This window comes from Lynx rufus, unplaced genomic scaffold, assembly GCF_022079265.1.
Source record: "Lynx rufus isolate CCGP_SWC_20201006 ecotype Redwood Valley unplaced genomic scaffold, mLynRuf1.p SCAF_6, whole genome shotgun sequence".
In the NCBI taxonomy this organism is placed as follows: domain Eukaryota; kingdom Metazoa; phylum Chordata; class Mammalia; order Carnivora; family Felidae; genus Lynx; species Lynx rufus.
In genome coordinates, this window is record NW_025814878.1 from 109,520,997 (window position 1) to 109,546,959 (window position 25,963).

Below are 25,963 nucleotides of genomic sequence, written 5' to 3' on the forward strand. Positions count from 1 at the left end.
AATGAGATATCACTTCCCACCTATCAGAACAGCTAAAATCAATAACGCAAAAAACAACAGGTGTTGGTGAGGATGTGGAGAAAAAGGAACACTGGTGCACTGTTGGTGGGAATGCAAACTGGTGCAGCCACTGTGGAAAACAGTATAGAGGTTCCTCAAAAAGTTAAAAATAAGATCTATCAGGGGCGCCTGGGTGGCGCAGTCGGTTAAGCGTCCGACTTCAGCCAGGTCACGATCTCGCGGTCCGTGAGTTCGAGCCCCGCGTCGGGCTCTGGGCTGATGGCTCGGAGCCTGGAGCCTGTTTCCGATTCTGTGTCTCCCTCTCTCTGCCCCTCGCCCATTCATGCTCTGTCTCTCTCTGTCCCAAAACTAAATAAACTTTGAAAAAAAAAATTAAAAAAAAAAATAAGATCTATCAGTCGCACTACTGGGTGTTTACTCAAAGAACACAAGAACACCAAGTTACACTAATTCAAAGGGATACATGCACACTGATGTTTACCGCAGCATTATTTATAATAGCCAAGATATGGAAACAGCCAAGTGTCCATTGATTGATGAATGGATAAAGATGTGGTGTATATACACAATGGAATATTACTCACCTGTAAGAAAGAATGAAATCTCACCATTTGCAATGACATGGATGAAGCTAGAGAGTATAATGCTAAGTGAAAGAAGTCAGAGAAAGACAAATACCCTATGATTTCACTCATATGTGGTATTTAAGAAACAAAACAAATAAGCAATGGGAAAAAGAGAGAAACCAAGAAACAGATTCTTAACTCTAGAGAGTTAAGATTGGTTTACCACGGGGGGGGGGGGGGGTGGTGAAACAGGTGATGGGGATTAAGGAGGCCATTTATTGTGATGAAGACAGAGTGATGTATGGAACTGTTGAATCACTATATCGTACACCCTAAACTAATATAACACTGTATATTAACTGTATTTAAAAACTTAAAAAAAAATAAGACCCTCTAAAATGAATACTACTTCACCAGTAGTTTGTTAAACAGTCATTTTAAACACCAGAATCATTCACCTTGGAAGAGCAGATGAAAGGAAAGCATCAACCTACTCTTTATGCGGTTTCACTTTGGCAGATAATTTACACACTGCTCCCCCGACCTGGCCCCATAGGCCATACAGGGGCACAGAAATGCAACTTTTCTCATGAGAACTTACAGAAGCATAGAGCTTTCAGCAAATTGCCCAAAATTACTACAAATTTAATACATCAAATTGCTTAAGTATACCTTTTAAGTATTAAGTGAATAAAGCTATTCTTAACGCTGATGAAGGGTCACAGACATTTAAGGTTAATCCTTGAATTAATCCAATGCAGCAATCTACCTTTGAAAAAACCTCACTTCCTTAGATGCCCTTAAATCAGAGATTGTTTTTCCCCTAGGAGCCCAATTTTGTCACCTTGTTAAGTTGCTTTTGATGCATCTTGCTTGGTAGCACCTGATACTATGTATCTCTCTCTTTTTAAGCTTAGCCCTTTGTAAACTGGTAACCACAGAGGCATTTGATTGAAACATTCTGAACCAGCAGAAGGACTGAGATCAAGAAAAAATGCTTCCAACACCCCTTCTTGCCTCTCCCCTCTGCCCACCTCCATCCTTCTCCAAGGAAAAATGATTATGATGACAGGCTGGTTGGTGCCCCTCAGGGACTATTTTCAACAACTTTCCTGGATACTCAGGGGCTGAGATCCAGCTGAGGAATCTTTTTTGTCTTTCTGCTGTGTTGCATCTTTCAACAATGTATTAGATTCAGTATAAGGGGTATTGGTTACCTAGATAAATGCAGAGTATGCTTTTACTTCTCCCTGGATTTTCTTTCTTTCCCCCCTTAAGACCTCACAGTAGGATCCTCTTTCTTCCTTTTGCCTTATGCTATCTGAAACCATGTCCCGCAATGATTATGACATAAGCCGCCCTGCCACATTATTCTTTTACTGTAACTGAATACCAGTCTAGACTGTTGAGATGTTCCATACAGTTTAATGTTTAGAAATGGCTAATGGTCCTTTTACTTGCCATGTCTTACAGTAGCTCTGAAGCTTTAGTTGCTTCATTGTCTCCATGTAAGAGGTGAAGAAACCAAAGTATAATTTGAGTTCCTTCTCTTTCTCTCCACCATGAACGTGACAATGCAGCCAGTGCTAAAACCCTAGCTGGGAAGATTCCAGTGTATTGCACAAGCCTACAGAGCTTCCTATGGCCTTAAAAAGAAAATGAGAGAAGGCATCATACTTTCTGTTCAATCCATCTTCTTTTCTAAGGGTGTAAGTTACAGTAACTTTCATTAAATGTTGTGGCTAAGCCTTGACTATGTTTGTTTTTATTGCTAGCCTTCGTTTGCCCCAAAGGAGCTTGCATTTGGGCTGCATTTAGCTACAAATAACAGAGAATCTGATTAAGACTTTTTAAAGGTGTGTGTTTGTTTATTTTGCCTTGGCTTATTTGTTTTGGTCTCACATAACAAAATGTCCACAGGTGGATGGTTGCTGGTATTAGTTCTGCAGTTCTGTGAGCTCTTCAATTTTCTTGGTCTTTTTCACATGCATTTTGGCCACAGGAAAATGTTGGCTGCTAAGGCTTTAACTACCTCATCTTCATTTAGGCAGAAGGAAGGAGAAAGGCAAAGGGTAAAGAGCCCTGCCAGCCAAGTCTGCACCTTTTTATTAGGAAAAGTCAAAGCTTTATTTGAAGCTCCACCCAGCTGACTTCCACTTAGTTGTTGGGTTGAACTATGTTACACGGTCAGCCCTGGCAAGGTTGGAGAGGAAGTTGAGGGTCATGGTAAGGGGTTGGCTCATCCAGTCAGCAGTTCTGCCACAGAACCCTACCTCCTACTTGACATTTCACATCTACCTTGGAATTTTTATAAATCCCCATATTTCATGTGGTCTTTTTTTTTAAACAGCCTTATTGAGATATAATTCATATACCATTTACCTATTTAAAGTATACAATTCAATAGGTTTTTTTTTTCTATTTATTTTTTAAAGACACCCTTTAAGCTTGTAGCTTCTGGGTTTATCCAAAAGAGTAAATATAATAATTGTATTTTATATTATTCTCAGCTTCAAAAATGTTCTGTAAATAAAAAGCCTATTATCTGCCTACTGGATAATTCTGATCCAAAACAAGCAGAATTACTCATTATATATGTTTGACTTCTTAGTCATGAAGTTTATCTCTTGAAAAACACTTCACTTTTTGTTACAAACTGTTGCTGATTTTCTGTAACTGGTCTTCATGCTTTACCACCATAATGACAGTGGATGCACCAAATGAAATTGGAGAGGCAGGGCAAGATCCCAGGTACCTTCTAATACATCAAAAGGTGAATAAGTTTTATTTGGTGTGGTTTTACTCTAGTTATCTAGTTCGGATATTTTATCATATCTGAATTCTTGTTAAAATCGGCAGTCCATACAGAGTCTGTTAACCAGACATACTTACTTAACTAACCAAAGCACCTACTTACCTAACCAAGTTATAGAGAATTGACTTTTCTTCTGTACCTATCACATTCTCACATCAAAACTTCACTGCATATCCATGTTATTTTGTAGTGGCAGACGAATTATGTCAAAGTCCTGCTAGAAATAATTTTTTAAGTCTTTAAAAGATCTGGGCTCCTATCCATCTGTCCTTAATAAAATGATACATTAAAAGATCTCTGACTTTCAAAGGGGATGTTGGACAGTAGCTGCCCTAGCACCTCCAGTTTTTCCCTCCTCTGAGTTCTTGGAATGTGGTATTTTGTTTCGTAGGATTATAGTGAGTGTTTCTGGCTTTGGGCTGATGAATGGATAAAGAATATGTTGTGTGTGTGTGTGTGCGTGCGCGCTGATGAATGTGATAACGAATATGTGGTGTATATACACACATGCACACATACCTGTATATACATACACACACAATGGAATATTACTCAGCCATAAAAAGAATGAAATCTTGCCATTTGCAATGACGTGGATCAGGCTAGAGAGTGTTATGCTAACCAAAATAAGTCAGTCAGAGAAAGACAAATACCATGTGGCTTTGTAACACTTGAAATAAGAAGTACAGTCAGTCAGAGGGTGATGATAGTAATACTCTGATTTTAGATCTTGAGAGAAGAAACTCAAATACCCTCTGCTTTTCCTGCCACTATTTCTTCACTCCTCCCCAAAATGCTGGTCATGGTCAAAGCATTTAGTTTTTTTCCAGGAAAGATGCTGATCATATTGGTGAGTTTGTAGGACTGAGAGTGGGCCACAGTTCAATGGAATCATTTCTTGTGTCTCTGGTCTCCCACTGGGCCCTAAGTGGTATGGGCCAGGACTTATTCTGTTAGAATGATGTCCTGCCTTCCCTCCTTGTCCCAACCTCTCCCAGGCTTCTCCTCACTCCTTTTCTCTCTTCTGCCCTCACAACAAAATGGTAAGCATAGCCATCCTTTTGTCCTTGGGCACTCTTACTTCCTCTTTTATCTTTTAGGGCAGCTGGGGTAAGGTAAGGTAAGCCTCAGCTCAGGGACAGTTCAGTGCCTGACAGCAGAAGCCAATGATCTCTTACCCGCTCACTCTGTTTCGGTGGTATTGTTGGGTTGATCCTTTCTAAAATTGTAGTGGTAAGAACCAAGAATAAGTTTTGGGTGTTGAAGAAGAGACAAGGCAGGCCACCTGGCTTGCTTTGCTTGAAATTGTTGAGGCATAACCAACTCGGGAATAGGGAGTACTCCACGTCTTACGCCTTTTGCATAAGAGTTTTGGGCCAAAAGTTCCACTAGTGATCACGTATCCCTTCTCACTTGCTTCTCACTTGCTGGGACTCTCTTTGGCATATACAAGAACCTTGTGGGGAAGGGTAGTTGTGGTCTAGGCTAATAAGATTTTATTCCTAAGTCCCTTAGGCATCTACCATTTAATGTCCTCTGATGCCTAATGCAAACCTTTCTCAAATCTTTTCTTGATATCTAATCTTCTATATTCATTTCTTCCTGGAGGTTAAAAAAATAATAAAGCATCTATAATCAAATAGTATCTTTATTAGGAAGTTTATAGTAGCACTGTTAGAAACAGATAAGTATAGTCTATAGAGAATTGCCTGAGAGTTGGTGGTAAATCAGATAAATAATATCCTTTTGATAACAGCCTTCTTGATTGAACAGGTAAATGTCATGATTGTGTTCACTATAGTGAGATTTTAGCTGTATATGTTAGACTCACAGAAAAAGTAGAGAATTCATGGAGATTGGTTGGAACTATTTGGGAAGAACATGTTAAACAGAGTCATCCCTTCAAAATTGGTTTCATTAAAAGATTCCAAATGAAAAGCTCTGTTATCACACCAAACACTTCACGGTTTTTATTGTTCTGTGGTCATAGACTGCCCCGGTCAGCTATCTTGTAAGATGCTTTTTATACTCACAGTAGACAGAGCTGGAGAGATAGCAAGGGGATGGATCCATACATATCTATTTTCTCCTGGTGACCAATAAACAACAACACTGTCTGCCTAATTAGTGTGTTTTCGTCTGTGGTGTCATTTTCCCCTATAGCTGATACATTATTTTACTGCTGTCATATTAACCACCCTATCAGCGACTGTATAACTTCCATGTGCACATATTGGTTATTGACTTTAAACATCCCTGCAACTTCTTCGCCTTATCCTACTATTTCCATGCCACCTGGAGAGTGGTGGTCAGTACTGACTGTCCTGTTTGCACATGTCTTCAGTTTGAGGATGTGGCTCCTGGACACTTCATCAGTTCAGGGAGTAGAGAGGGTTTGGGAATGGTTTTCAGACTTTTATTTTTAATGGGAGCTTTTTTTTGAGGGGGGGGGTCTCGTTTCCTCTCTTGTTCTTTTACCCTTAGGAGAAATACCAGAAATTTGGGGTGAAAGGCAAGCCAAGAATTGTCAGTACAGTTGTCACAGAACAAAGACAGGACTATAGCAGAATCGAAAGACTCCACGTGGAATTTGCTATATGAAAATCTGTTGAAACACTTTCAACAGAAGAAAGAGATTTTAGACATTTCTAGGCTAAACTCTGCCTTGGTTTAAACTATACCTTTATTTCTTGCCTTGGTGCCATAACTCTTTACTGCTCAATAAGAACAGCTCTAGTTTTCTGCCTGTTCCTGGCGCCAGCAAACTTTTTCTGCAAAGGGCCAGGTAGTGGTTATTTTAGACTTTGTAAGCCATAGTCTCTGTCACAACTGCTCAGCTGCTGACTGGGCATGGCTGTGTTCCAATAAAACTTTATTTACAAAAATAGGCAGCCACAGGCCACAGTTTATCTGTGCTTAATCTATCCAGTTCCTTTCCTCACTAACAGCTCTGGTCCATACAGGTGGGAGCGAAGAATTAGGGAAGCCCCTTTGCCTTTTATAGTTTCAAACAATGTGAGTAATAATACTTATAAGCCTGTTATCAAGAGACATGAATATTAATATCACTGTTTAGTTGGGAGTCAACATGCACACCACGACTCAGTGGTTTTTCCTACCATATGTGTAGGAGGTGAGCCTTGGGGGCTGACACAAGGAGAGGCTGATGAGAAAGCCTGGCGATGAGACTTCATCCCCAACTCTGACCCTGGTAGAGCAGCTTTACTTTCATCTGTCATGGAGATTGAGGTTCTTCTAAGATGTTGTCTGTGAAGGGGTTCTGCTACCAAAGAACATTTTTTGAAATATTGGTTTACCTTTTTTCTTTTTTTACAATTAGTAAAGGATGCTAATTGTATCTACTAAAAGATATCTAATACTAATAGATACTTTCTAAGAAGTACCAAAGGATTTATTGTGTACTACTTTGTGATTATAGAAAAAAAAAACAGATTAAAATAAAAGGAACCACAAATCATCTAAATTAAAATTCATCTCCCTGTCTTCTCCTACCCCACGCCCCATTAAACAGATTATAAATCTGCGAGTATAGGGTTCCAAGACCGAGGCAGACCCCTGTCTCCCATCTGCCACCACTGCTTCTGGTTATACCGTATTGCTTCGGAATGTCCTTGTGTCCATCAGAGGCAGTGGGAGAGTCACTGGAGCTTTTCCTGCTCCAAATAGACTGAGAAGATCATTTGACCCAGAATGCCACTTGAGGGCCACACTGTTTTCCTCTTCCTTGCTCACATTCCTTCTTCCTTTGAGCTACCAGGAGCCCCCAAGCACCTGAATGCCTCAATTTCCAGGGTACAAACTGTGCCAAGAGCTGGACTAATTCCAGCACCAACCTCTTTGGAAGTTATCCCAGATCTGTCTCCCAGCCTCTGGCACCTAAACATCGTTGGCTAGGTAATTGTTGGTCATCTGAAGAGCATTAGTTACAACAGTATCACGTGTGACTCAGACAGGCTGTCTTAGCCAGTCTCCTTCTGCCTCTCAACTTGATTATCGATGTTGACTATTGGGATTTGGTGCCAGAGTGGGAGGATACTTAGAAATCTGAGATCTCGCTACCTTGGGTATGATTTCTTCCCTGGCTTGTAAGAGTTGTTCATCTTTTCTGCCTGTACATTTCTGAAGGTGAGTCAGGGCAGTGATATAGCAGGTGAGGTGTGTGTGTGTGTGTGTGTGTGTGTGTGTGTGTGTGTGTTCACGTGCATGTACATGAACATACATACATTGGGTGCCTGCGTGGTATGAGGACTATGCTCTCAGGATGTCCGTGTATATCCTATCAGCCAAAATAAAAAGAAAGTAAAAAGGGGGTTCGAGGGTTATGGGGCAGAAGGGAGATAAATGTTTGTTGTTCTTGGTGAGGAAGCACAAGCCAGATCAACAAAAGAAACCATTTAATTCGCAGAGTGCAATGTTCTAATGCATCCTCATGCTGTGTTTGAGTCACAATGGCAAGGTATGGCTACAGCAGGGCCTTCGACAGATTATGAGTGATTTATTCATCCCTGCCTCCTTCACTCAGATTTTCTCCTTTCAGCCATCCAATATCCATCATCAGAAAGCCCAGTTTCTATACAGGAGTTTACCCTGGTAGCTTGCCTGGAATACATTTTGAAGGATTAGTGTCCGTGGCATGGAGACTGGCCCCTGTGCTCGGTACACTCTGGTGAATATTCATGTTGGCACCCGGGAGGGTTATTTCTAAAAGGGTAGTTCCTACAGAATGCATTCTAAAGAGGGAGTATTTTTCCCATCTGATGATCCTTCAACCAAACAAATGTGGGAGGGAGGGGAAGCTGTTCTGCAATGCTGGTGAGTATTTATGAGACAGAAAACTGCATTCTTCCATCTCCTGCAGCAGTGGGGGGCACCTTGGCCCCTCTGAATTCGGAGCCTTTGCCCCGGCCTCCCACCCTGGGGAAAATAGTATAGGCAATTCCAGAAAAAAAAAAAAATGGCAAATGCCTGTTTAGCCTTTGGTCCTGTAACCCACACGAGTTTGATTTGATTACAGCTGTTTAGCAGTTAGAAAAGTTAGAGTTATTAATGTTCAGCTGAAAACGTTTGAATTAAAACTTATCATCCCAGCTTTGAAGACCTGGATCAAGAAACCTGTACTGAGTGGCCAGTGATCAAAAGAATTCTACTGAAAAACATAATTAGCCATTTTTTCCTCTAGCCATTACAAAAAATTCTATAAAATCTTGCTTTTTTTTCTTAATTCTTGCCATTCTTCAAAAGCTTTATCACATAGTTACATATTAAATTAATTAATTATCTTTTGTTTATAAGAACTTGTCATAGTTAGGATTCTCACTTTTATGTAGTGGTAGAGATGCCACTATTATTATTCTCACTAATGTGGTCTTTATTTTAATGGTAAGTCATGTACTGCACGGAGGATTATGATTTGTCAGACACCTCAGACTTCAAATAGAATAATCTGCTTAAGTGTTTTAATTTTATAGCACTTGCAACTTATACAGTTTTATTTTTTCTGCTTTAGAGTCTAGGTTTTTTTTCTTTTTTTTCATGTGAAAGCCTTCACAGAAGAATTTCGTGAAGGAAGTTCATTAGAGAAGGGACTGAAAGGAAGGAAATTTAGACCAGGTGAGTATGAGAAAAGAGTGCAGACAAGCATCTGATCGTGCAGGGCCGAGGAGGACAAATACTAGAGTTGGGAATACGACGGAGGGGGCAGTGACTTAGCAGAGAGGGGACATGAAAGAGGAACAAGCAGTGGCTAACACAGCTGGTACAGTTGACGGCAGATGAGGGCCTGTATTGGACGGGCAAGTGCTTTCAAATCATTTTCGTCAAGAGCCCAGGACTTTATAGATTGGGCCCTGTGGGGAAAAGAAGCTGATTCAAAGCTGGAGCAAAGGTTGAAGCCCAGATCTGATTTGGGTGAAAAGGTCAGGCTGGTAAAAAAAAAAAAAAAAGAGAGAGACATAGGAAAATAGTACTGGCTGTGTTAAGAGAGACCAGGGGAAAGATTTGGTGAGAACAAAAATAAAGAGATTACCTGCCTGAATAGGAAGATTTTTGCCTTATTGCTCAGCCCTGCTGGAACGTTCTCTCAGCTGTAATATTCAGAGTCAAGCCTTCCCCACCTTTGTTTTGCCTCTCCATTCTCTCCCTTTATCACCAGGTTGAGGTAATACAAAGATCTACCTGTAGCTAAATTGTGAGTTCTCCCACAGACACAGGTTCCTGTGAAAACTTGACCTAAGGGAATAGAAAGGAGCCGTGGAGCTTATTAAATTTCTCTTTGGCTCTGCTTCTTGGAGCTTTGTAGGCTGTGTGCATGTGGACACACACTAGCATGTGGTCAGAGGAGGGGCAGGAGAAAAAGCTCAAGAGAAGAAATAGCAGTGAGCATTAATATACTTCATAAATTTTCTCTTTAAAAAAAATTTTTTTTTAATGTTTATTTATTTTTGAGGCAGAGAGAGACAGAGCATGAGTGGAGTAGGGGTAGAGAGAGAGAGGGAAACACAATCTGAAGCAGGCTCCAGGCTCTGAGCTGTCAGCACAGAGCCTGACGCGGGGCTCGAACTCACGAGCCGTGAGATCGTGACCTGAGCCGAGGTCGGACGCTTAACCGACTGAGCCACCCAGGTGCCCCTTCATAAATTATCTCTTAAGTGAGACCCTGCAAAATGGAGTGGGAGTGGAGGACTGACTAGGGGAGTGTTTCAGCTTGAGAAGTAATTTGATGGAGCATTAAAAGATGGAGCTACCTGGGTTTTGTGAGAAAGGGGATTTATCTGTAGTTCCCTGTCTTCTCTCCATCATCCTCTCCTGTCCTGTCCCCATGGTCACGGGCATGTCATAAGCTCTACTGAGTTGAAGTAAAGGAGCTATGGGGAATACCAAGACATTAGCCATGCATGATCCCTGCACTCTCAAAGCATGGTCAGGGTGGTTCCTCTTGGCCGGACTTGGTCTGAAAGTTAAAGGAGGGGCCTTTGGATGGTGTCATATAGGGAACCTGGAGCCAGGTGACACTTTACTCCCCTACCTGTTGGATGAAGACTCACACTGGGGCCATCTTATTTTACAGGGGTCATAAAAGTGAGTTAAAATCCAGTGAGTCAGATCCCTAACACACAACTGGTAGATCAGTGAGCTCTGAGCTCTTAAACATGCCAGCACCTTCTCACCCTTCGAATAATTTCATAGAATTGGGTGCAGGGAACAGAAATGCTCTCACAAATGGATATTGTCCTCAGCCATTAACGGAAGAAACCAATTTTTGCCTTTTTATTTTTTTTTTAAATTTTTTTTTTTCAACGTTTATTTATTTTTGGGACAGAGAGAGACAGAGCATGAACGGGGGAGGGGCAGAGAGAGAGGGAGACACAGAATCGGAAACAGGCTCCAGGCTCTGAGCCATCAGCCCAGAGCCTGACGCGGGGCTCGAACTCACGGACCGCGAGATCGTGACCTGGCTGAAGTCGGACGCTTAACCGACTGCGCCACCCAGGCGCCCCAATTTTTGCCTTTTTAAATCACAACAGCCTTTCCTAGCAAATGCCCCTAAAAGTGAGCTGGACTTGATATGTAGGGAGACAAGCCCTGTGGTCTGGGTGGGGCCTCTCTGTTTCTACCTCTTGCACAATCCTTTTCCAACCCTGTTGGTGGGCCAAATTGCACCCATGTCACTGATGTTATGTGTGCGTCATGATGAGGAAGCGGCTGGGATCAAGGAAAACGGCCTTGCTGCCGAGAGGGACATTGATGATGCCAAATTTAAACACAGGGAAAGATCTGTAAAAGCTGCACCCCTGCTCAATGTGTCACTGCCGAAGAGGTCTACAACATAATGAGACTTCACCTTGTAAAATATAACAAGACCATGTGAAATGGCTCCCGATGGTTTTGATGCCAACGTCCTGCTTCAGGAAGGGACTGTATTGGAAAGAGGCACCTTGAAAAATAGACGAAAACTGCTCTTCTTCTTAAGGGCTGTTTGGCCTGGACAAGATTTTCTCACATGTCCACACTGAGAGCATAAAATGAAAGAATTTCCGTCAAATTGGACTGTGTGGTATGGAATCTAGATCATAAGTCTAGGCCAAACCTTATTTATTAATAAAGGGTTTGCCAAGTGATTGAGTCAAATCTGTGAAAGATTGCTTGGGCAGTGTTTGGCCCCTGTAAGAAAATTAACCAAGTAACTTAGAAGAATAGATTTGCATTGAAAGCAGGAAATGTGCTGATTGTAAGTTGTGGGTTTTTTCCAAATGTGATAATGCATGCAAAAACATTTTGAAGCCAGTGAGGTCTGTGTGAATGTGAGGTGGGATTATGATTAGTCTATCACTGTTCGTTCCAGCCTTGGTGTTTGTTGAACGTTGCAGAGACAGCCATGCTGCCTTGTATGTTATCACCTAAAACTTGAAATTAAAAACTTAATCCCGCCAGAGAGTGAAATGATAGTCTCAATTAGCTGTTAAAAGTCAGGAGTTTTGTACTGTCTCAAACTCCTGGAAAGTTTTGTCCTGTCCCACAATCCATATAGCCCTATCCTGCGGGCATGTTCTCCATCAGCATTTCTCTACTGCCATAGAATTTACCTGGAATGTAGGATTTGTAGGAGAGAAAGCCCCTTCTTTTATTCCCTCCCTTCTCAGTAAACCAGCCTGCACGGTGAAGCCCGAGTGTATGCTTTGCCCCATCTCCTCACTTTTTTTTTCATCCTGGGGCTTCAGTGACTAAATGCAGAAACTGCATATGCCAGACGACCGAGCGCTTGCACCTGTCTTTTCCCTCACCAGCTGCAAGAGAATCTTGTTAGCCAGTGCCATTATTTCTTCCTCTGTTGGAGAAACCGCCCTCTGTGTCCAAGACATGGGCAATTCCGCGGTTGCAGACAGTGCGTAGGCTCTCTGATGCCCTGTGACTAACACATCTCCCAAGATCCCCTTCCGTCTGGTGAGCAGCCTGTCTCCCTCCTCCTGCTGTCAGAAGAAGGCGGGTGTCCCCTTCGCCCTGAAAGGCTGTAGGGCCCCTGTGGTGGCCGCTCCTCGGGGGTTCTCATGTCTGGAATCTGCAGGGCAACCACCTGCTCTGCCTCCCACACTTTCCATCAAACGTTGTTACTTGGCTCCAGTCTCCTGCTGAGAATCTCATTTTGGGCTCGTGGTCCTCCAGCAGCTCGTCTCAGCTCGACCTTGCTCTTTACCTGCAGAGGAAGCTGCGTGACTGAGCCCTGTGACAGCCCACAGTGAGGGTCTCTCTCATCTGTGGGAAAATTCCAGTTTCTCCCCCAGGAAAATACTCTTCCTCCGAAGCAGTATAATTCCTTCTGGCAGCTGTTGCCGGCTCCCCCCCCTGCCTCTCAGCAGCAGCGATTAGAGTGGAGCCTCTGTCATGATGTTTGTCTTCCGACTCCTCACTCAGGAGAGTGAAAACTGGGCTCCCATTGCTTACTGAAGTTTCCCTCTGTGGCCACAGCTCCGTACCCTTCTCCCTCACCTCTGTGTCTGCTGCATCTGTTCTTTTGCTTCACGACCTGTAGTCCCTCTCTATTCTGAAAGTCAGTCAGCCCCCTTTGGCCCCAGTTAACTCCTCAGCAGCTTCAAACTGGCCACTGCTCCAACTGGCCCTTGTCTTCCCTGACCCTGCCCTGAATCCCCCTTGTCACTGGTGGTCCTGAGTTATCAGCTACACTGAGTGTCCTGTCTCTGCAAGGCCCCCTCCCTCAGCTCTGCAGACCCCACAGAACTTGCTCCAAAGCTTAGGTTGCCTTTCCACCCCCAGTGCAGCCCTGCCACTCTCAGCTTCCATCGAGAATCTTCTTTCATACTTGAATGAAGATCTCCATTCAAAGTGAGCTTCCTCACCATCCCTGTCCTTCACCTCCTATCTCTCTGGTCCTAGAGCCATCACATCATCCTCATCATGAGAACCTCTGCTGTAAGTTGAGTAGCTTTTCTGGCTCATGCACTCTCTGCTAGGAGCTTATCTTAGGCTCTTTGGTTCCAAGCTAAAGAAACCACATAAATATGGCTTAAGCCATGTATGGCAAGTTTATTAACATGATGGGGAGATTTCTCATAGAACACCAGGGCAGAAACTCTGGTGACCCTCATAGGGACTATAGTCAGATACTAGAATCCTGCTGGGAGCCCAGATAACCCTCCCTGGGCCACATCATCTGTCTTCTTGGTTTCTCATTGCAGGTAACTTCTTTGCTTCTTTGTGTCTCTGATGAAAGAAAGTCACCCCAGAAGGCCTGCATTTTCATCATCTTATTTTAAGTGAACAGGACCAATTAAGCTCGAATCTTATGTAATTCTCAATTTTTGAGAAACGAAATTCAGTTGGTGCAGCATGGGCCCTGTGTCTTCCCAGCATGCACTCAGGTCCACAAGCCAAGCTCAGGAACCCCCTGTGTCCACCTTAGGGCTAGGCTAGAAACAGTTCTCAAAGAGGGAGGTTACTGTATAATTGACAGACATGCAAGGAAAAAACTAAAACTAAAAAACAAACAAACAACCCAGCACCTCTACTGCTGTCACAGCAAATTATAAAATGTTAGAACTGGAAGAGCCCTTAGAAACCGTTGAATCTAGATCTTTAATTTCACATGGGATGAAACTGAAGTACAAGTAAGTTAAGTGACTTGCCTAATGTCACTTAGTCAATACTCAGTACATATTTGTTGAACAGAAGAAAATTATTTCTAAAGAACTTAATTTCTCAAGATCTTTAACAAAGAATGGACTCCAAACCTGTGAGGTCAGACTCTCTTTGATTTTGACCAAGAGATTAGAAATGGGTTTGATAATAAATTATGTTACTAATATCTTGGCAGTTCTCTTCTCTCAAGTTGCCTGCTTTTGTCCAAGCAAGGAAACATGTCAGCAGCAGGAGAGGTGACCCCAGGCCTTCCAGTGGAGTCTCCCACGAACAGTGGACAGTTAGAAACAGGCAAAACAGACACTTGCTTCTGACCTAAAAGATACCAGTTCAGCGGAGAGGCTGTTGATCTCCACTGTTTAAACCTCAGCACTGTTCACAATCTGGCACAAAATTAATCCCTTAAGAAAGGGATGAAAAAAATGCCATTCAGCACAACATAGTTTGTCATCGCATGCATAATGCAGACTCTCCAATTAGAATGCTACAATTTGAAAACTTTCTTCACAGACTGATGAGAGAGCAATTATTTTAAAGAAGGGAAAACTCAGTCCACTGGGTTTGCCTCAAGTCACTTCTGACTCAAGCCGCAAAGACAGGAGTTTTGAAAACATATTCACTATTGAATTTTGTATCAAAACACCAGCAAGGAGAGCAATTAGTTGCTGTAAACCGAACCCCGGTAATCAATGGTATGCAGCCAGCCAGGGCATTTATGGAAGATGTAAGCAAAATCACATCTGCTAATCAATTACAAAAAGCCCAGCACTTCACTGCTTTTAAGGGAAACTCCACAATGAGTCTGAGGGAAGATGGAGGAGACAGTATTTAATATCACCAGGCATCTCATGCAGTGCTCATTAGGTAGAGGGGTTCATGGCAACAGCTGAGTACAGACCTGATCTGCATCAATAGATCTTGGCCAGCAGCTTCCTTTATTCAGCCCCTTTTGAAAATAGCTTCTGATGTCTGGGTGGAGGTGTGTAGATGTAGGGGGATATGTTTAAGAAACTCTTCTCAGTTAAGGTCGGAGGGGGTGTGTCTGTCCTGGGCAAGCTCATCGGGCAAACATTCCTTGGCAGATTACAAATCAGAAGTATCTCTGTGTTGTTGCAGGTGCACAGACGTGGGAACAGACTTTGCTGGCAAGGAAAGAAGTGAGGGAGTTGGTGGGTTTTTCAATTGTGCCTTATTAGAACAAAATTCCTCTCTGTGGAAAAAGAGAGATTGAGCCAATTTTTCCTGTAGTGTCCTTAGACTGTGCTTGCTTTTTTCAGTTGAATCAACAAAGGTATTTTCATGCCTGGCTAAGCCGAAATTCCAAGCAAATATGCATCCTGGCACATGAATTAGAATCTATCTTAAAAATTCCAAAGTGTAAGTGGCTTGATAACCTGAGATCCATCAGTGTCCCTTCTCTACTCAGGAGTCACCATGACCCCCCATTTCCAGCCCTCAGGGACTCTTAATAGAGGAATAGAAAGGAGATGTCTTAACCAGTGTGTGCATTTGGCTGCTGTTCAGAAAAAAGAATTTAGGCCAGGAGAAATTATTGAAGTAAAGATCGATATTGTGAGCTAATAAAAATTAATATCTTCAGCATGCCAACTATGATAGGCAGCAGATTAATATCCGTCAAATACAGAGGGCATCGTGTAAGTCATTAACAAAAGGATAAATATAAGTAGAAAATGGGTAAAATGTTCAAGTTCAATGATAAGTGAAAGGCTGCAAATTAATGACAAAGATTTCGTCTATCGAATCGGCAGTGTTTTTAAAGATAATACATGATTATCAGCAGTGACACACAGAAACAGGCGTCTCTTATGCACTGCTGGTAGTATGAGTATAAATTGGTTCAGACTTTTGTTTAGGGGAAAGGGAGAAGCGTGCAGCTGTTTGGTAATACGCGTCAAGGCCTCACGTGCTCTGCTCCAGCTTCACCCACAGAAGCTTTCACAGGCAACAGTCATAGATTTAGTGTAAGGACGTTCATCACAGAGTTTTACTAGCAGTGTAATACTGTCACCTACCTAAATGACCACTAATAAGAAACCGATTAAATAATTTATGGGGCATCCATACGGTGAAATTCCATGAAGCCAGGATGTGTGATGAGGAAGAGTATTTGATAGATACAAAAGAAAGGGATTCATAATAACGTCGTTAAGCGAAAGAAACAAGTTACAAGAAAAATTGCACCATGTCTATGAGTTTACACCTGGAATCACAGGTGATGTTCCTTTTAAAACAAACATTTGTCTCAAAACAAGTCGGAGGGCTTATAGGAAAAGCTACTATGGGACAAAATATGTGCAACCTTAAAAATTCTTTTAATATCCTATTACTCCCAAGAATTTCTACCAGAGCATTTATGATGCTTACTTATAACTGGTCTTCCTTTTTATCTTCTTCATATCCTATCTCCCACATCCCAGTATTTTTCCATGAAATATTTTGGAATCTAGTTACATTCTATCCCAAAAGGCTTGATTATTTTCATTTGGATACACTGGTAGAAACACTAACTCATGATTATCCAGAAGGATAGGGATTATCATAAAACTGGCTCTGCATCAATGATCCAAAATCCCCTTGAGAAAATAACCTCAACATTGTCTCCCAAAAAGCCTGTTACCAAGGCTGTTAAGTGAAGAGAATGATTAATTAATTTGAAGGGTTTTTTTTTTCTTGTTTTTAATCCACTCTGGCAAAGTTATAAGTTATTTCAGCCCGGAACATGTATGAAACATACACTATGAACAGAACCCATATGTTCAGAGTAGAATTTTTTAAAAAGAGAAAGATCAACAGTCTTTCTATAATCTTTACAAGAGCTAGACAAACATAGAAACAAAAATTACACTTTTACAAGTTACTCAACATAAATGTAAATTAACAAGCTAACTGCATAAAAGTGCTAAGAAACTAGAATAATATACAAGGAAATGACTAATGAGGGAAATGATTCACTTTCTTACCAGGCAAACTGGTAAAGAGCAGAATTATTAGACACTTAAAAACAATAGGGTAGAATCCTGTCTGATTCATTCAGAGTACTTTGAGAGATTAAATACTCAGGTGAATTAAGGGGAATATTCAGGTAGATTAAGGCAAACTCTGTTTCTGCTTTGCTTAAAAGATGAATTCCAAAATATTAGGTAGTGTGGGTTTAGTCATTGATAGCAAACAAAATTACACTTGAAAATAGGGAACAAAGGGTAAGGGGAAAGGGGAACACAGTGGCATTTCTGATACCCAATAATAGCATGGTAGGTGACACTAAACTGAGCTTTGCAAGGGTTTTTATTGATTATAATCACAAGATTAAGGAGAAATAATATGAACTACTTTTGTAGAGTCATAGGTGGCAGGTTGTAAATTGGGACCCAGGTCCATAAACTGGGAGTAAAGAAGCACTTGGCAGAAGGATGACAGAAATGGGCTTTGGCCAGGATACCAGGTTTGATGAACCCCCTGTATCTGCCAACACTAACTGAGTATAGACACGTTACCCAACAGTGTTAAGCCTTACTTTCACCGTCTATAATTTGATGAGAGGGGTGCCCGGGTGGCTCAGTCGGTTGAGCATCCAATTCTTGATTTCAGCTCAGGTCATGATCCCAAGGTCATGGGATTGAGCCCCATGTCAGGCTCACTTGCGCTCACTCTCTCTCTCTCTCTCTCAAATTAAATATTTTGTATTTAGATGGAATATATAAATTAAATATATATGATATATATATAATTAAATATATATAATTTGATGAGAAGAATAATGCTTGCTAAGGGGATTTTTGGAAGGATTTAATAAGATAAATTATATAGAGCACTTAACACAGGGCCTGGTACACAGTATGAACATTAAAGGTATGTTGACTATTATGATAATAATAATCGTCATAACAAATAAACATTCATTGAGTATAGGCTCTTTGAGACACTGTGCCAAGTATTGGGTATAGAAAGATCAAGAAGACATAGGCTCTGCCTTTAGGGAGCTCACTTTCTGTTCTAGCTGGTGGAGGAAGCAAATATGCATGACCAAATATAAAACGGTAAGATATCCTGTATGGGAAGGACTTTGGAAGCTGAAATCATAGAAAACAGTGGTCTCGCGTCCCTCACCACGGTGGCACTGTCAGAAGCAAAATGCTGGACCGAAGTCTAATCCTGTATTGCAATTCTTAGATCCTTTTTTCTTATTGTAGGTTTTAAATTGAGGAATAACACACATACAGTGCACAAATCTTTTATATATAGTGCGAATGAGTATTTACTGTGTGTATACCCATGAACTACCACTCAGTCAGAGTCCTCACATTTCCAGCATCCTGGAAGGTTCCTTCATACCCTTTCCAATCATTACCTCTCCCAGAGGTAATCACTGTTCTGATTCCTGTCACCATGGATGAATTTTGTCTCTTTTGAGCTTCATGTAAATTAAATTACATAGTCTATGCTTTGGTTCTTATCTGGGCTCAAAAGGAGATAAGAAGAACAGAGCCAAAATAATCAATCTCTAAATAATAAAAAAGTTTTACTAATGAATATGTTTGCTTGTATCTCCAAATCAGATCATTATACTACAGCTATGCAAAAAGTCTGCTAAGAATGAGAAGGAATTTGAAACATGATAGTTAAGGTCATTGGGACTTACCTAGTTACTACCAGTTAGAAAGCATGGATTTCCCCATGAACAGGAGTCTCAAGGATATCACTTTTGGTCAGCCCAGTCAACTGGAGATGAATCAGGAGGGAGGATTTGGGGCCATCTTCTCACCCATAAGCGAACCAAAGAGCTTTGACAGAGGCTGCCTGAGATTGGGTGACTTGTGAAATAAATTCCTAAAGAGACACTGCTTCTTCTTCAGACTGACTCCACCTCCTCCTACCATACTTTTGCTGGGATTCTCTTCCTTTTTCCAGTCCTGGAAGTGTGGTGGGGCAAAGGAGGCAGGGAGGAGGGGTATGGCAGACATGGATTCACTCATGCCCACAGCCTCAGGAAACAGCCAGTTAGAACATTCACAGCATTCTTAACGTATTTTTCTTTGTTCAGGTTATTACTTTGGGACTGTGATGATCGAAGCTATAGCTACTACGTTGAGGTTTCCACCAACCAGCAACAATGGACCATGGTGGCTGACAGAACTAAAGTCTCTTGCAAGTAAGTTACATCATTTCCCAGAATTTATTACAAGTTAAAAGAGTCTTATCTGATGGATTCAGAAGTTTCTAATGAAGATTTGTGGAATCACCAAATTACGTTCTTATTTGGAGGTTGAAAACATCCTAATGATCCTTCATTTCAATTTTGACTACTAAGTACTTTGGTGAGAATTTATATGCTCAAACAAACTTTCCTTATTTTGTGGTTTGAACTTGACTCTTGAAAGTGACATGTAGGGGTGCTAGGGTGGCTCAGTTGGTTGAGCGTCCAACTCTTGATTTCGGCTTGGGTCATGATCCCAGGGTCAGTCGTGGGGTCAAGCCCTGTGGAGCCTGCTTCGTATTCAGTCTCCCTCCCTCCCTCCCTCTCTCTCCCTCCCTCCCTCCCTCCCTCTCTCTCTCTCTCCCTCTCTCTCCCTCCCTCCCTCCCTCTCTCTCTCTCTCCCTCTCTCTCTCTCTCTCTTCCTCTCTCTCTCCCTCCCTTCCTCCCTCCTCCTTTCCCCCTCTCCCCATCTCACACTCTCTTGCTCTCCCTCTAAAAATAATAATAATAATAATAATAATAATTTAAAAATAAATAAAATAAGTAAAAATTAAAAAAAGAAAATGGCATGTACCTGAGCAGGGAAAAGAAGGATTTCCATATGCAATCCTCTCTTGTGTCCCTGCCCCCGTCACTGCACACTACCTCTTTAGAACTTGTTTCTTCCTTCGAGAATTTTGCTGATGTGATACACACTTTAGTAGTTATTCTGGGACTCCATTTTCCAGCCACATATGATTCTCAAGGTTAGCTTTAAATATTTATCTCATCTCAGTGTTAGCTACACTGTTACCTAAACCAAAGAAAGCTTGATATGTAGGTCTCTAGTCATTTAATGTATATGGCATTGAGCCTCTGTTTGCATTTACGTTGTTGTAGGGGAAGCTAGGAGGAAGGATTATGTGGGTTCTGACTGGCCTGAGATCATGACTAGAATGATTATTTACATGTGTATATACCCATATAACTCACTCAGATCAAAATTAGCATGTTTTCAGCATCTTAGAATCATACCTTTTCCCAAACATTACCTAGAAAGAGCTCAGTGCCTTTTCGTGTAGAGCCAGATTCACTGGGAGGCAAGGTAAAGCAAATAGCTGAGATTTCTCTTTTTTTTATTATTGAAATATGATTCATGTACCATAAAATTCACCCTTTTAAATGCACAATTTAGTGATTTTTAGTGTATTCACACTGTTGTACAGTCATCCCTACTATCTAATGTTTCAAACATTTTCATCCCCCCCCCAAAGGACACCTCCTACCCATTAGCAATCTTTTCATTTCCTTCCAGTTCCCACAGCCCCTCACCACTAGTAAGCTCCCTTCTGTCTCTATGGATTTGCGCATTCTGAACATTTCATACAAGTGGAATTAAATAGTATGTGATCTCCTCTAGCTGTTTTCACTTAGTACATATTTTTTTTCAAACTTATTTTTTGTGTTGCAGCATGTGTCAGCATTCCATTCCTTTTTACTGACTGAATAATATTCTATCATATGGAAATATATATGTCACATTTTGTTTATCCATTCATCAGTGGATGAACATTTGAGTTATTTGCACTTTTTGGCTAAAATGAGTATTTCTGCTGGGACATTCCTGTGCAAGATTTTGTGTGAACATACGTTTTCAGTCCTTTTGGATCTATTCCTAGCAGTAGACTTGCTGGGTTTTATGCTAACTCTGTGTTTAAGTTTTTGAGGAACTGCCAGACTTTTCCACAACAGCTGCACCATTTTGCATTCCCACCAGCAATACAGGAAGGTTCCAATTTCTTCACATTCTTGCCAGTACTTGTCACTGTCTATCTTCTCGTTCATGGTATCCTAGTGAGAGTGAAGTGGTGGTTTCAATTTGCATTTTCCTCGTGGCTAATGATGTTGAACGTCTTTTCATGTACTTACTTGGCCAGGATTTCATAATAGCATTAATAATGGCTTGTTTGATGCAATGTCTGACACACTTACTGTCATTATTATAGTACTTATCTTAGAGCATGTTTAATGTTTGCATTGGTTAAGGTAACACTTGCTGCTGTGACAAAAGTGGCTTCAGCATTCCAATGCCTTAACACAGTAGCTATTTCTCAATCATGCAACAGTCAGTAGGGGTGTTTCTGGTTGTCAGGTGGCTCTTCTCCACACATGACTGAAGAACCCAGGCATCTTCCTTCTTGTGGCTCTGCCCTCTCCTAGGGCCTCAGCAGCAGTATCTGCATCTGGTTGGCAAATGGGGAAAGAACAGGAAGAAGGTATACCTGGCTCTTCTGAACGGCCTTGGCCTGGGTGTAGTGACCATCCCTTCCACTTATATTCCACTGGGGAGAAGTAGTCAGTTACCACATTGGATGCTGGTCAGGCTGGGAAGCATGGCTCTGCTGGGCAGCCACTTCTCAGTGGAGCACACATCTTGTGGCCATCTCTGCGATTGGATGAGAAAACTAGCAATTATTCAGCAACTAGTATTCCATCACTTTCCTGTATTTTGTCTCATTTTTTCCTGAATATAAAACACCTTGTGGGATATTGCCCTCTCTTTCTAAAAGAGAAAATGAAGGCCTCTTTCCATTGTACCTCAAAGCATTACTAAAGAGGGTTAAACCAAGCTAGATGATGGAAACAGGGAAATGAACTGATTACCTTATTTCCAAGCTCCCAGAACCCTTTCCATACAATAGGAAGGCCTTCAAGGCCCATGAACAACTGCCCATTTATCTTTTCAGAGCCATTGCTCATTGAGTATACAGCTCACAGGCCAGACCCTCTGCTTCCCCATCTTTTACACATCTCACTGGTTACCATCACCCATCTTGTCTGTCATTTTATGTGTTATAAATTAGATTCCTCATCTTTTTATGTCCCCCTACTGAAGGTGTTATACAGTATGAGTTTTTGACAAGAACTGGTTGACTAACTGCTGACACAGATACATATTATAATGGTTTTATATTTATTCAAATGGGTTTTTGCTTGATTCAAAAAGGCATTCACTCATTAAGTCCTTCCCATTAGCTTTGTATTAAGTCATTGACATCTCCCCCCCCTTTTTTTTTATATTTTATGTCCATTAGTTGCTGGATTTAAATAATTTATGTTTTTAACCTTCCATGTTAGCACATATATGCTACAGCAATAGGTGTTTTAGAGATTAATAAATAAATAATATATTTTAAGAGTAAGAAGGCAAGTGCCTGTTAACCCCCTAAGAATCAGTGGAACCAAAGGTTATAATTTTATGTTTATAGGTATAACCCAGATCTGTTGTGCCTTTCATTTTTTAGTTAGGTATTAAAAAATATAATAGAAGATATGCAGATGATAAAAGAGGAAAGCCTTCCCTTTTTAACTAATATACTCTAGAGCAGTCCTTGAGAAGATTCTACTGGCTTCAAAAATTATAGCTGCTTTTTATTGAAATAAAGTATGTGAGTCATGTTATGAATGAAATTCTATAGGATCTTTAGAGATCACAGCCCTGCCTCTTGATAGCACTCTACCCATGTCAGGAAATTAAATGACAGATTTTGGACAGACCTGGAAAATGAGATTCTCCAAATGTCTTCCCTTAAGACCCTATGCTCCTAGAACAGGACGTTTTCCTTTATTGCTACCCTGAGTCCTTTCGGCTATAGCTGCAGCTTGGCTTGCTTTACTTTTAGGATAAAGGCTTATTTACCATCACAGGTAGCCATGTTTTTGAATAGACGGATTTTGGGTGTTTTCCAGCTTTTTCGGAAATAATTGATATATAACATTGTGTAAGTGTATGGTATTCAATGCAATGAGATATATAGCAAAGTGATCACCACAATAAGTTTACTTGACACAACTACCATCTCACATAGTTACAGGTTTTTTTTCTTGTGATGAGAACTATTAAGATCTCTTACCAACTTTCAAATATGCAATAGTTTCGTTTGCTGTAGTCACCATGCTGTACATTACATCCCCAGAACTTACTTATCTTGTAACTGGAAGTTTGTGCTTTTTGATCCCCTTCACCCATCCCCCCCCCCCCCACACACACACACACGCCCCTCTGGCAACCACCAATCTGTTCTTTGTTTCCATAAGTTTGGTTTTTGTTTTTAAGATTACTCATTTAAGTAAGATCATACAGTATTGTCTTTCTCTGTGTGACCTTTTTCATTTAGCATAATACCCTCAAGGTTTTTGCAAATGATTTTCTGAAATTACTTTTTACCCCTCTTTTTTCACATAATTCTGTACCTTTTAGCTTTATTCCAAAGACGTCACCTTTAGTCTTTGATTCCTTTTCTCTATCATCTTCTAAATTGTTGAGCCCTACATCTGTTTTGATACAGTAAGGCACTAATACCATTTTTTTTATTATAAATGTAAAACATGCATGGAAGATTAATTTAAACAATACAGGAAGAGAGAAGTGAAAAGTAAAATTTTATCTTCCCATCTTGTGCTCAGAAGTACTTTTGACTTTTTTTTTTTAGTTTTCATAACGTCTCAACTATAAATAATATTTTTATATCTGTTTATTAATTTATCAGCTTTATTAACTTAACTACCTCTCATTTTTTGTTATATTTTTCTCTTTAGTCCTGCTATTACTTACCTTTTAAAATTAAACAATATACTGGGGCACCTGAGTGGCTCAGTCAGTTAAGCATCTGACTTTGGCTCAGGTCATGATCTCATGATCTGTGAGTTCAAGCCCCACATCGGGCTCTGTGCTGTCAGTTCAGAGCCTGGACCCTGCTTCAGATCCTGTGTCTCCCTCTCTCTGCCCCTCCCCCACTCATGCCCTGTCTCTCTCTGTCTCTCAAAAAAATGAATAAATGTTAAAAAATTAAAAATTAAATTAAACGATATACTTAAACCTCTATTTTTTGATCCATCAATTGTAGATAGTATTTCTTTACTCTCCCTACTATGTATGAAGAAATTACCACCCTACATTTCCCTTTCCCATCTTCTGTTAACTGTCCCACCACATTGACATTTTAAAGATTTATGATACTTATTTTCTGTTGGGTAACTTATATTTCACTTAAGTTAAATCTTCCATGTGTTAACTATCAATTGGTCCTGAAAAGGGAAAGCCAGTAAAACCTCATTATAATATTATGATTATGTAAACATTATTCACTACAGATCTATAATTCAGTGAGGGATCTATAATTCAGTGAGGGAAATATTATTCTATATCACTAAACTTGTGTCCCTCTTGAAACAATTGTATTGTACTGTGTTCAGATCAAATAGATTTGGTTTTCATACAAGTGCTCGGAATTATTCTACAAGTAATAAATCAGTAGCTTCATATTAGCCAGCTTTTTGTTTTCTTGGAGTTTCTAATTACCTCTTTTTTCCTGTTTACAGAAGTTTCTGGGGCACACTATTTGTTCATTGGTTAATTTTGAACAGACTGCTTCCTAGGCCTATATATATATAGCTTACAATTCTTTTTCTTTCTAGGTTGGTTTCACTTTTTCTTGGATTTCTTTTTCTTCTTGTAGCATGTGGGTAAAGGGTTAACAAACCCCTGTTTGCTTTGCAGTGAGATACTGACCTTGGGCCCAGTTACCTTTTTAGATCTTTTCTCCTGAAAACATGATAGAAGTAGAATGTCAGCTATTAGACGACATTGCTTATGATGAAAATTACCCCTAATAAATTGCATCTGGCCTGGAAGGACTGTAAATATCTGGTTGGAAGCTATAGCTTTGGGTTTCCCGAGTACAATAACTTTTGTGACTGGGCATGTCCCTTGTGAAAATTCTAGGATCTTTGTTTATGGAGCTATTACAAGAGATAATAGTTTGGATTTGGAATGTGGGGTTTCTAAGCCAGAGTGGCTCCACCCCTGCCCACTCACCTGAGCTGTCCTCTTGTGTGCCAGCAGGAATAGCTCCCGTACAGTTGTATAGACCACTACAAGGACTCCCACTAAGGAGAAATGCTTGCTGCTGCTTTAGTGGCATGGTCTTCTGTTCGCTCCCCTGCATGAATCCGAAGCCAAGTAGGACTTGGTTGGATCTCAGTCAAGATCTCTCAGAGGCATTGCACAGAGTAAATGTATTCAGAATTGTTTTCAGAAACAAAGCGTATGTAGAAGGCAAATTTTTAGAATTCTTGCATGCCTGTATCATAGTTTGGGTATAGAACTCCATTCCTTCAGCATTTTGAAAGCTTGGATTTATTGCTATCTTGCATCTAATGTTGCTGATGAGAAATCTGGTAGAATCTGATTCTTCTTATTTGTAGTAATGTATTTTTCCCTATAGAAGCCTTAGAATCCTCTCATTATTGGAGGTGTTAAATTTCACAATGATATGTCTGGATGTGGACCATTTTCAATTTATCCTGCTTAGTTTGCTTCATTATGGAGATCTGCCCAGCTCCCCACTGATTTATAAATAATATTTCATCCACCTGCCATTTTCTAGAAATTCACAAAAATTTTGATTTGCTCATATCCTTCCCTCCAGTTTGCAACACCTTTATGAGTGTATTTCCTTTGTATTTCTTTGATGTCATCTCATTGGTTTTCAGGACGGGAGAAAGGTCAGTGTGCCTACAGTGTCATCCATCTTGAACCTGAATTCCCTAAAGCTCTATTACATGGGCTGTTGATACTCCCCAGTGACCCTAAATCCTTTGCCTTTCCTTCCTTGTGCCTGGCTGCCCTTGTCC

At 40.8% G+C, this 25,963-nt stretch overlaps 1 protein-coding gene across 3 annotated transcripts in view; it reads left to right on the forward strand.

Annotated features, from left to right (window-relative positions):
* The window catches only part of BTBD9 (BTB domain containing 9), a 413,225-nt gene that overhangs the window by 314,505 nt on the left and 72,757 nt on the right, over positions 1–25,963 (forward strand). For all 3 annotated transcript variants that reach the window (XM_047103281.1, XM_047103282.1, XM_047103280.1), the window contains exon 9: positions 19,136–19,243. In XM_047103281.1, coding sequence (XP_046959237.1) covers positions 19,136–19,243 — 108 coding nt within the window. The remainder of the gene's footprint in view (positions 1–19,135; positions 19,244–25,963) is intronic.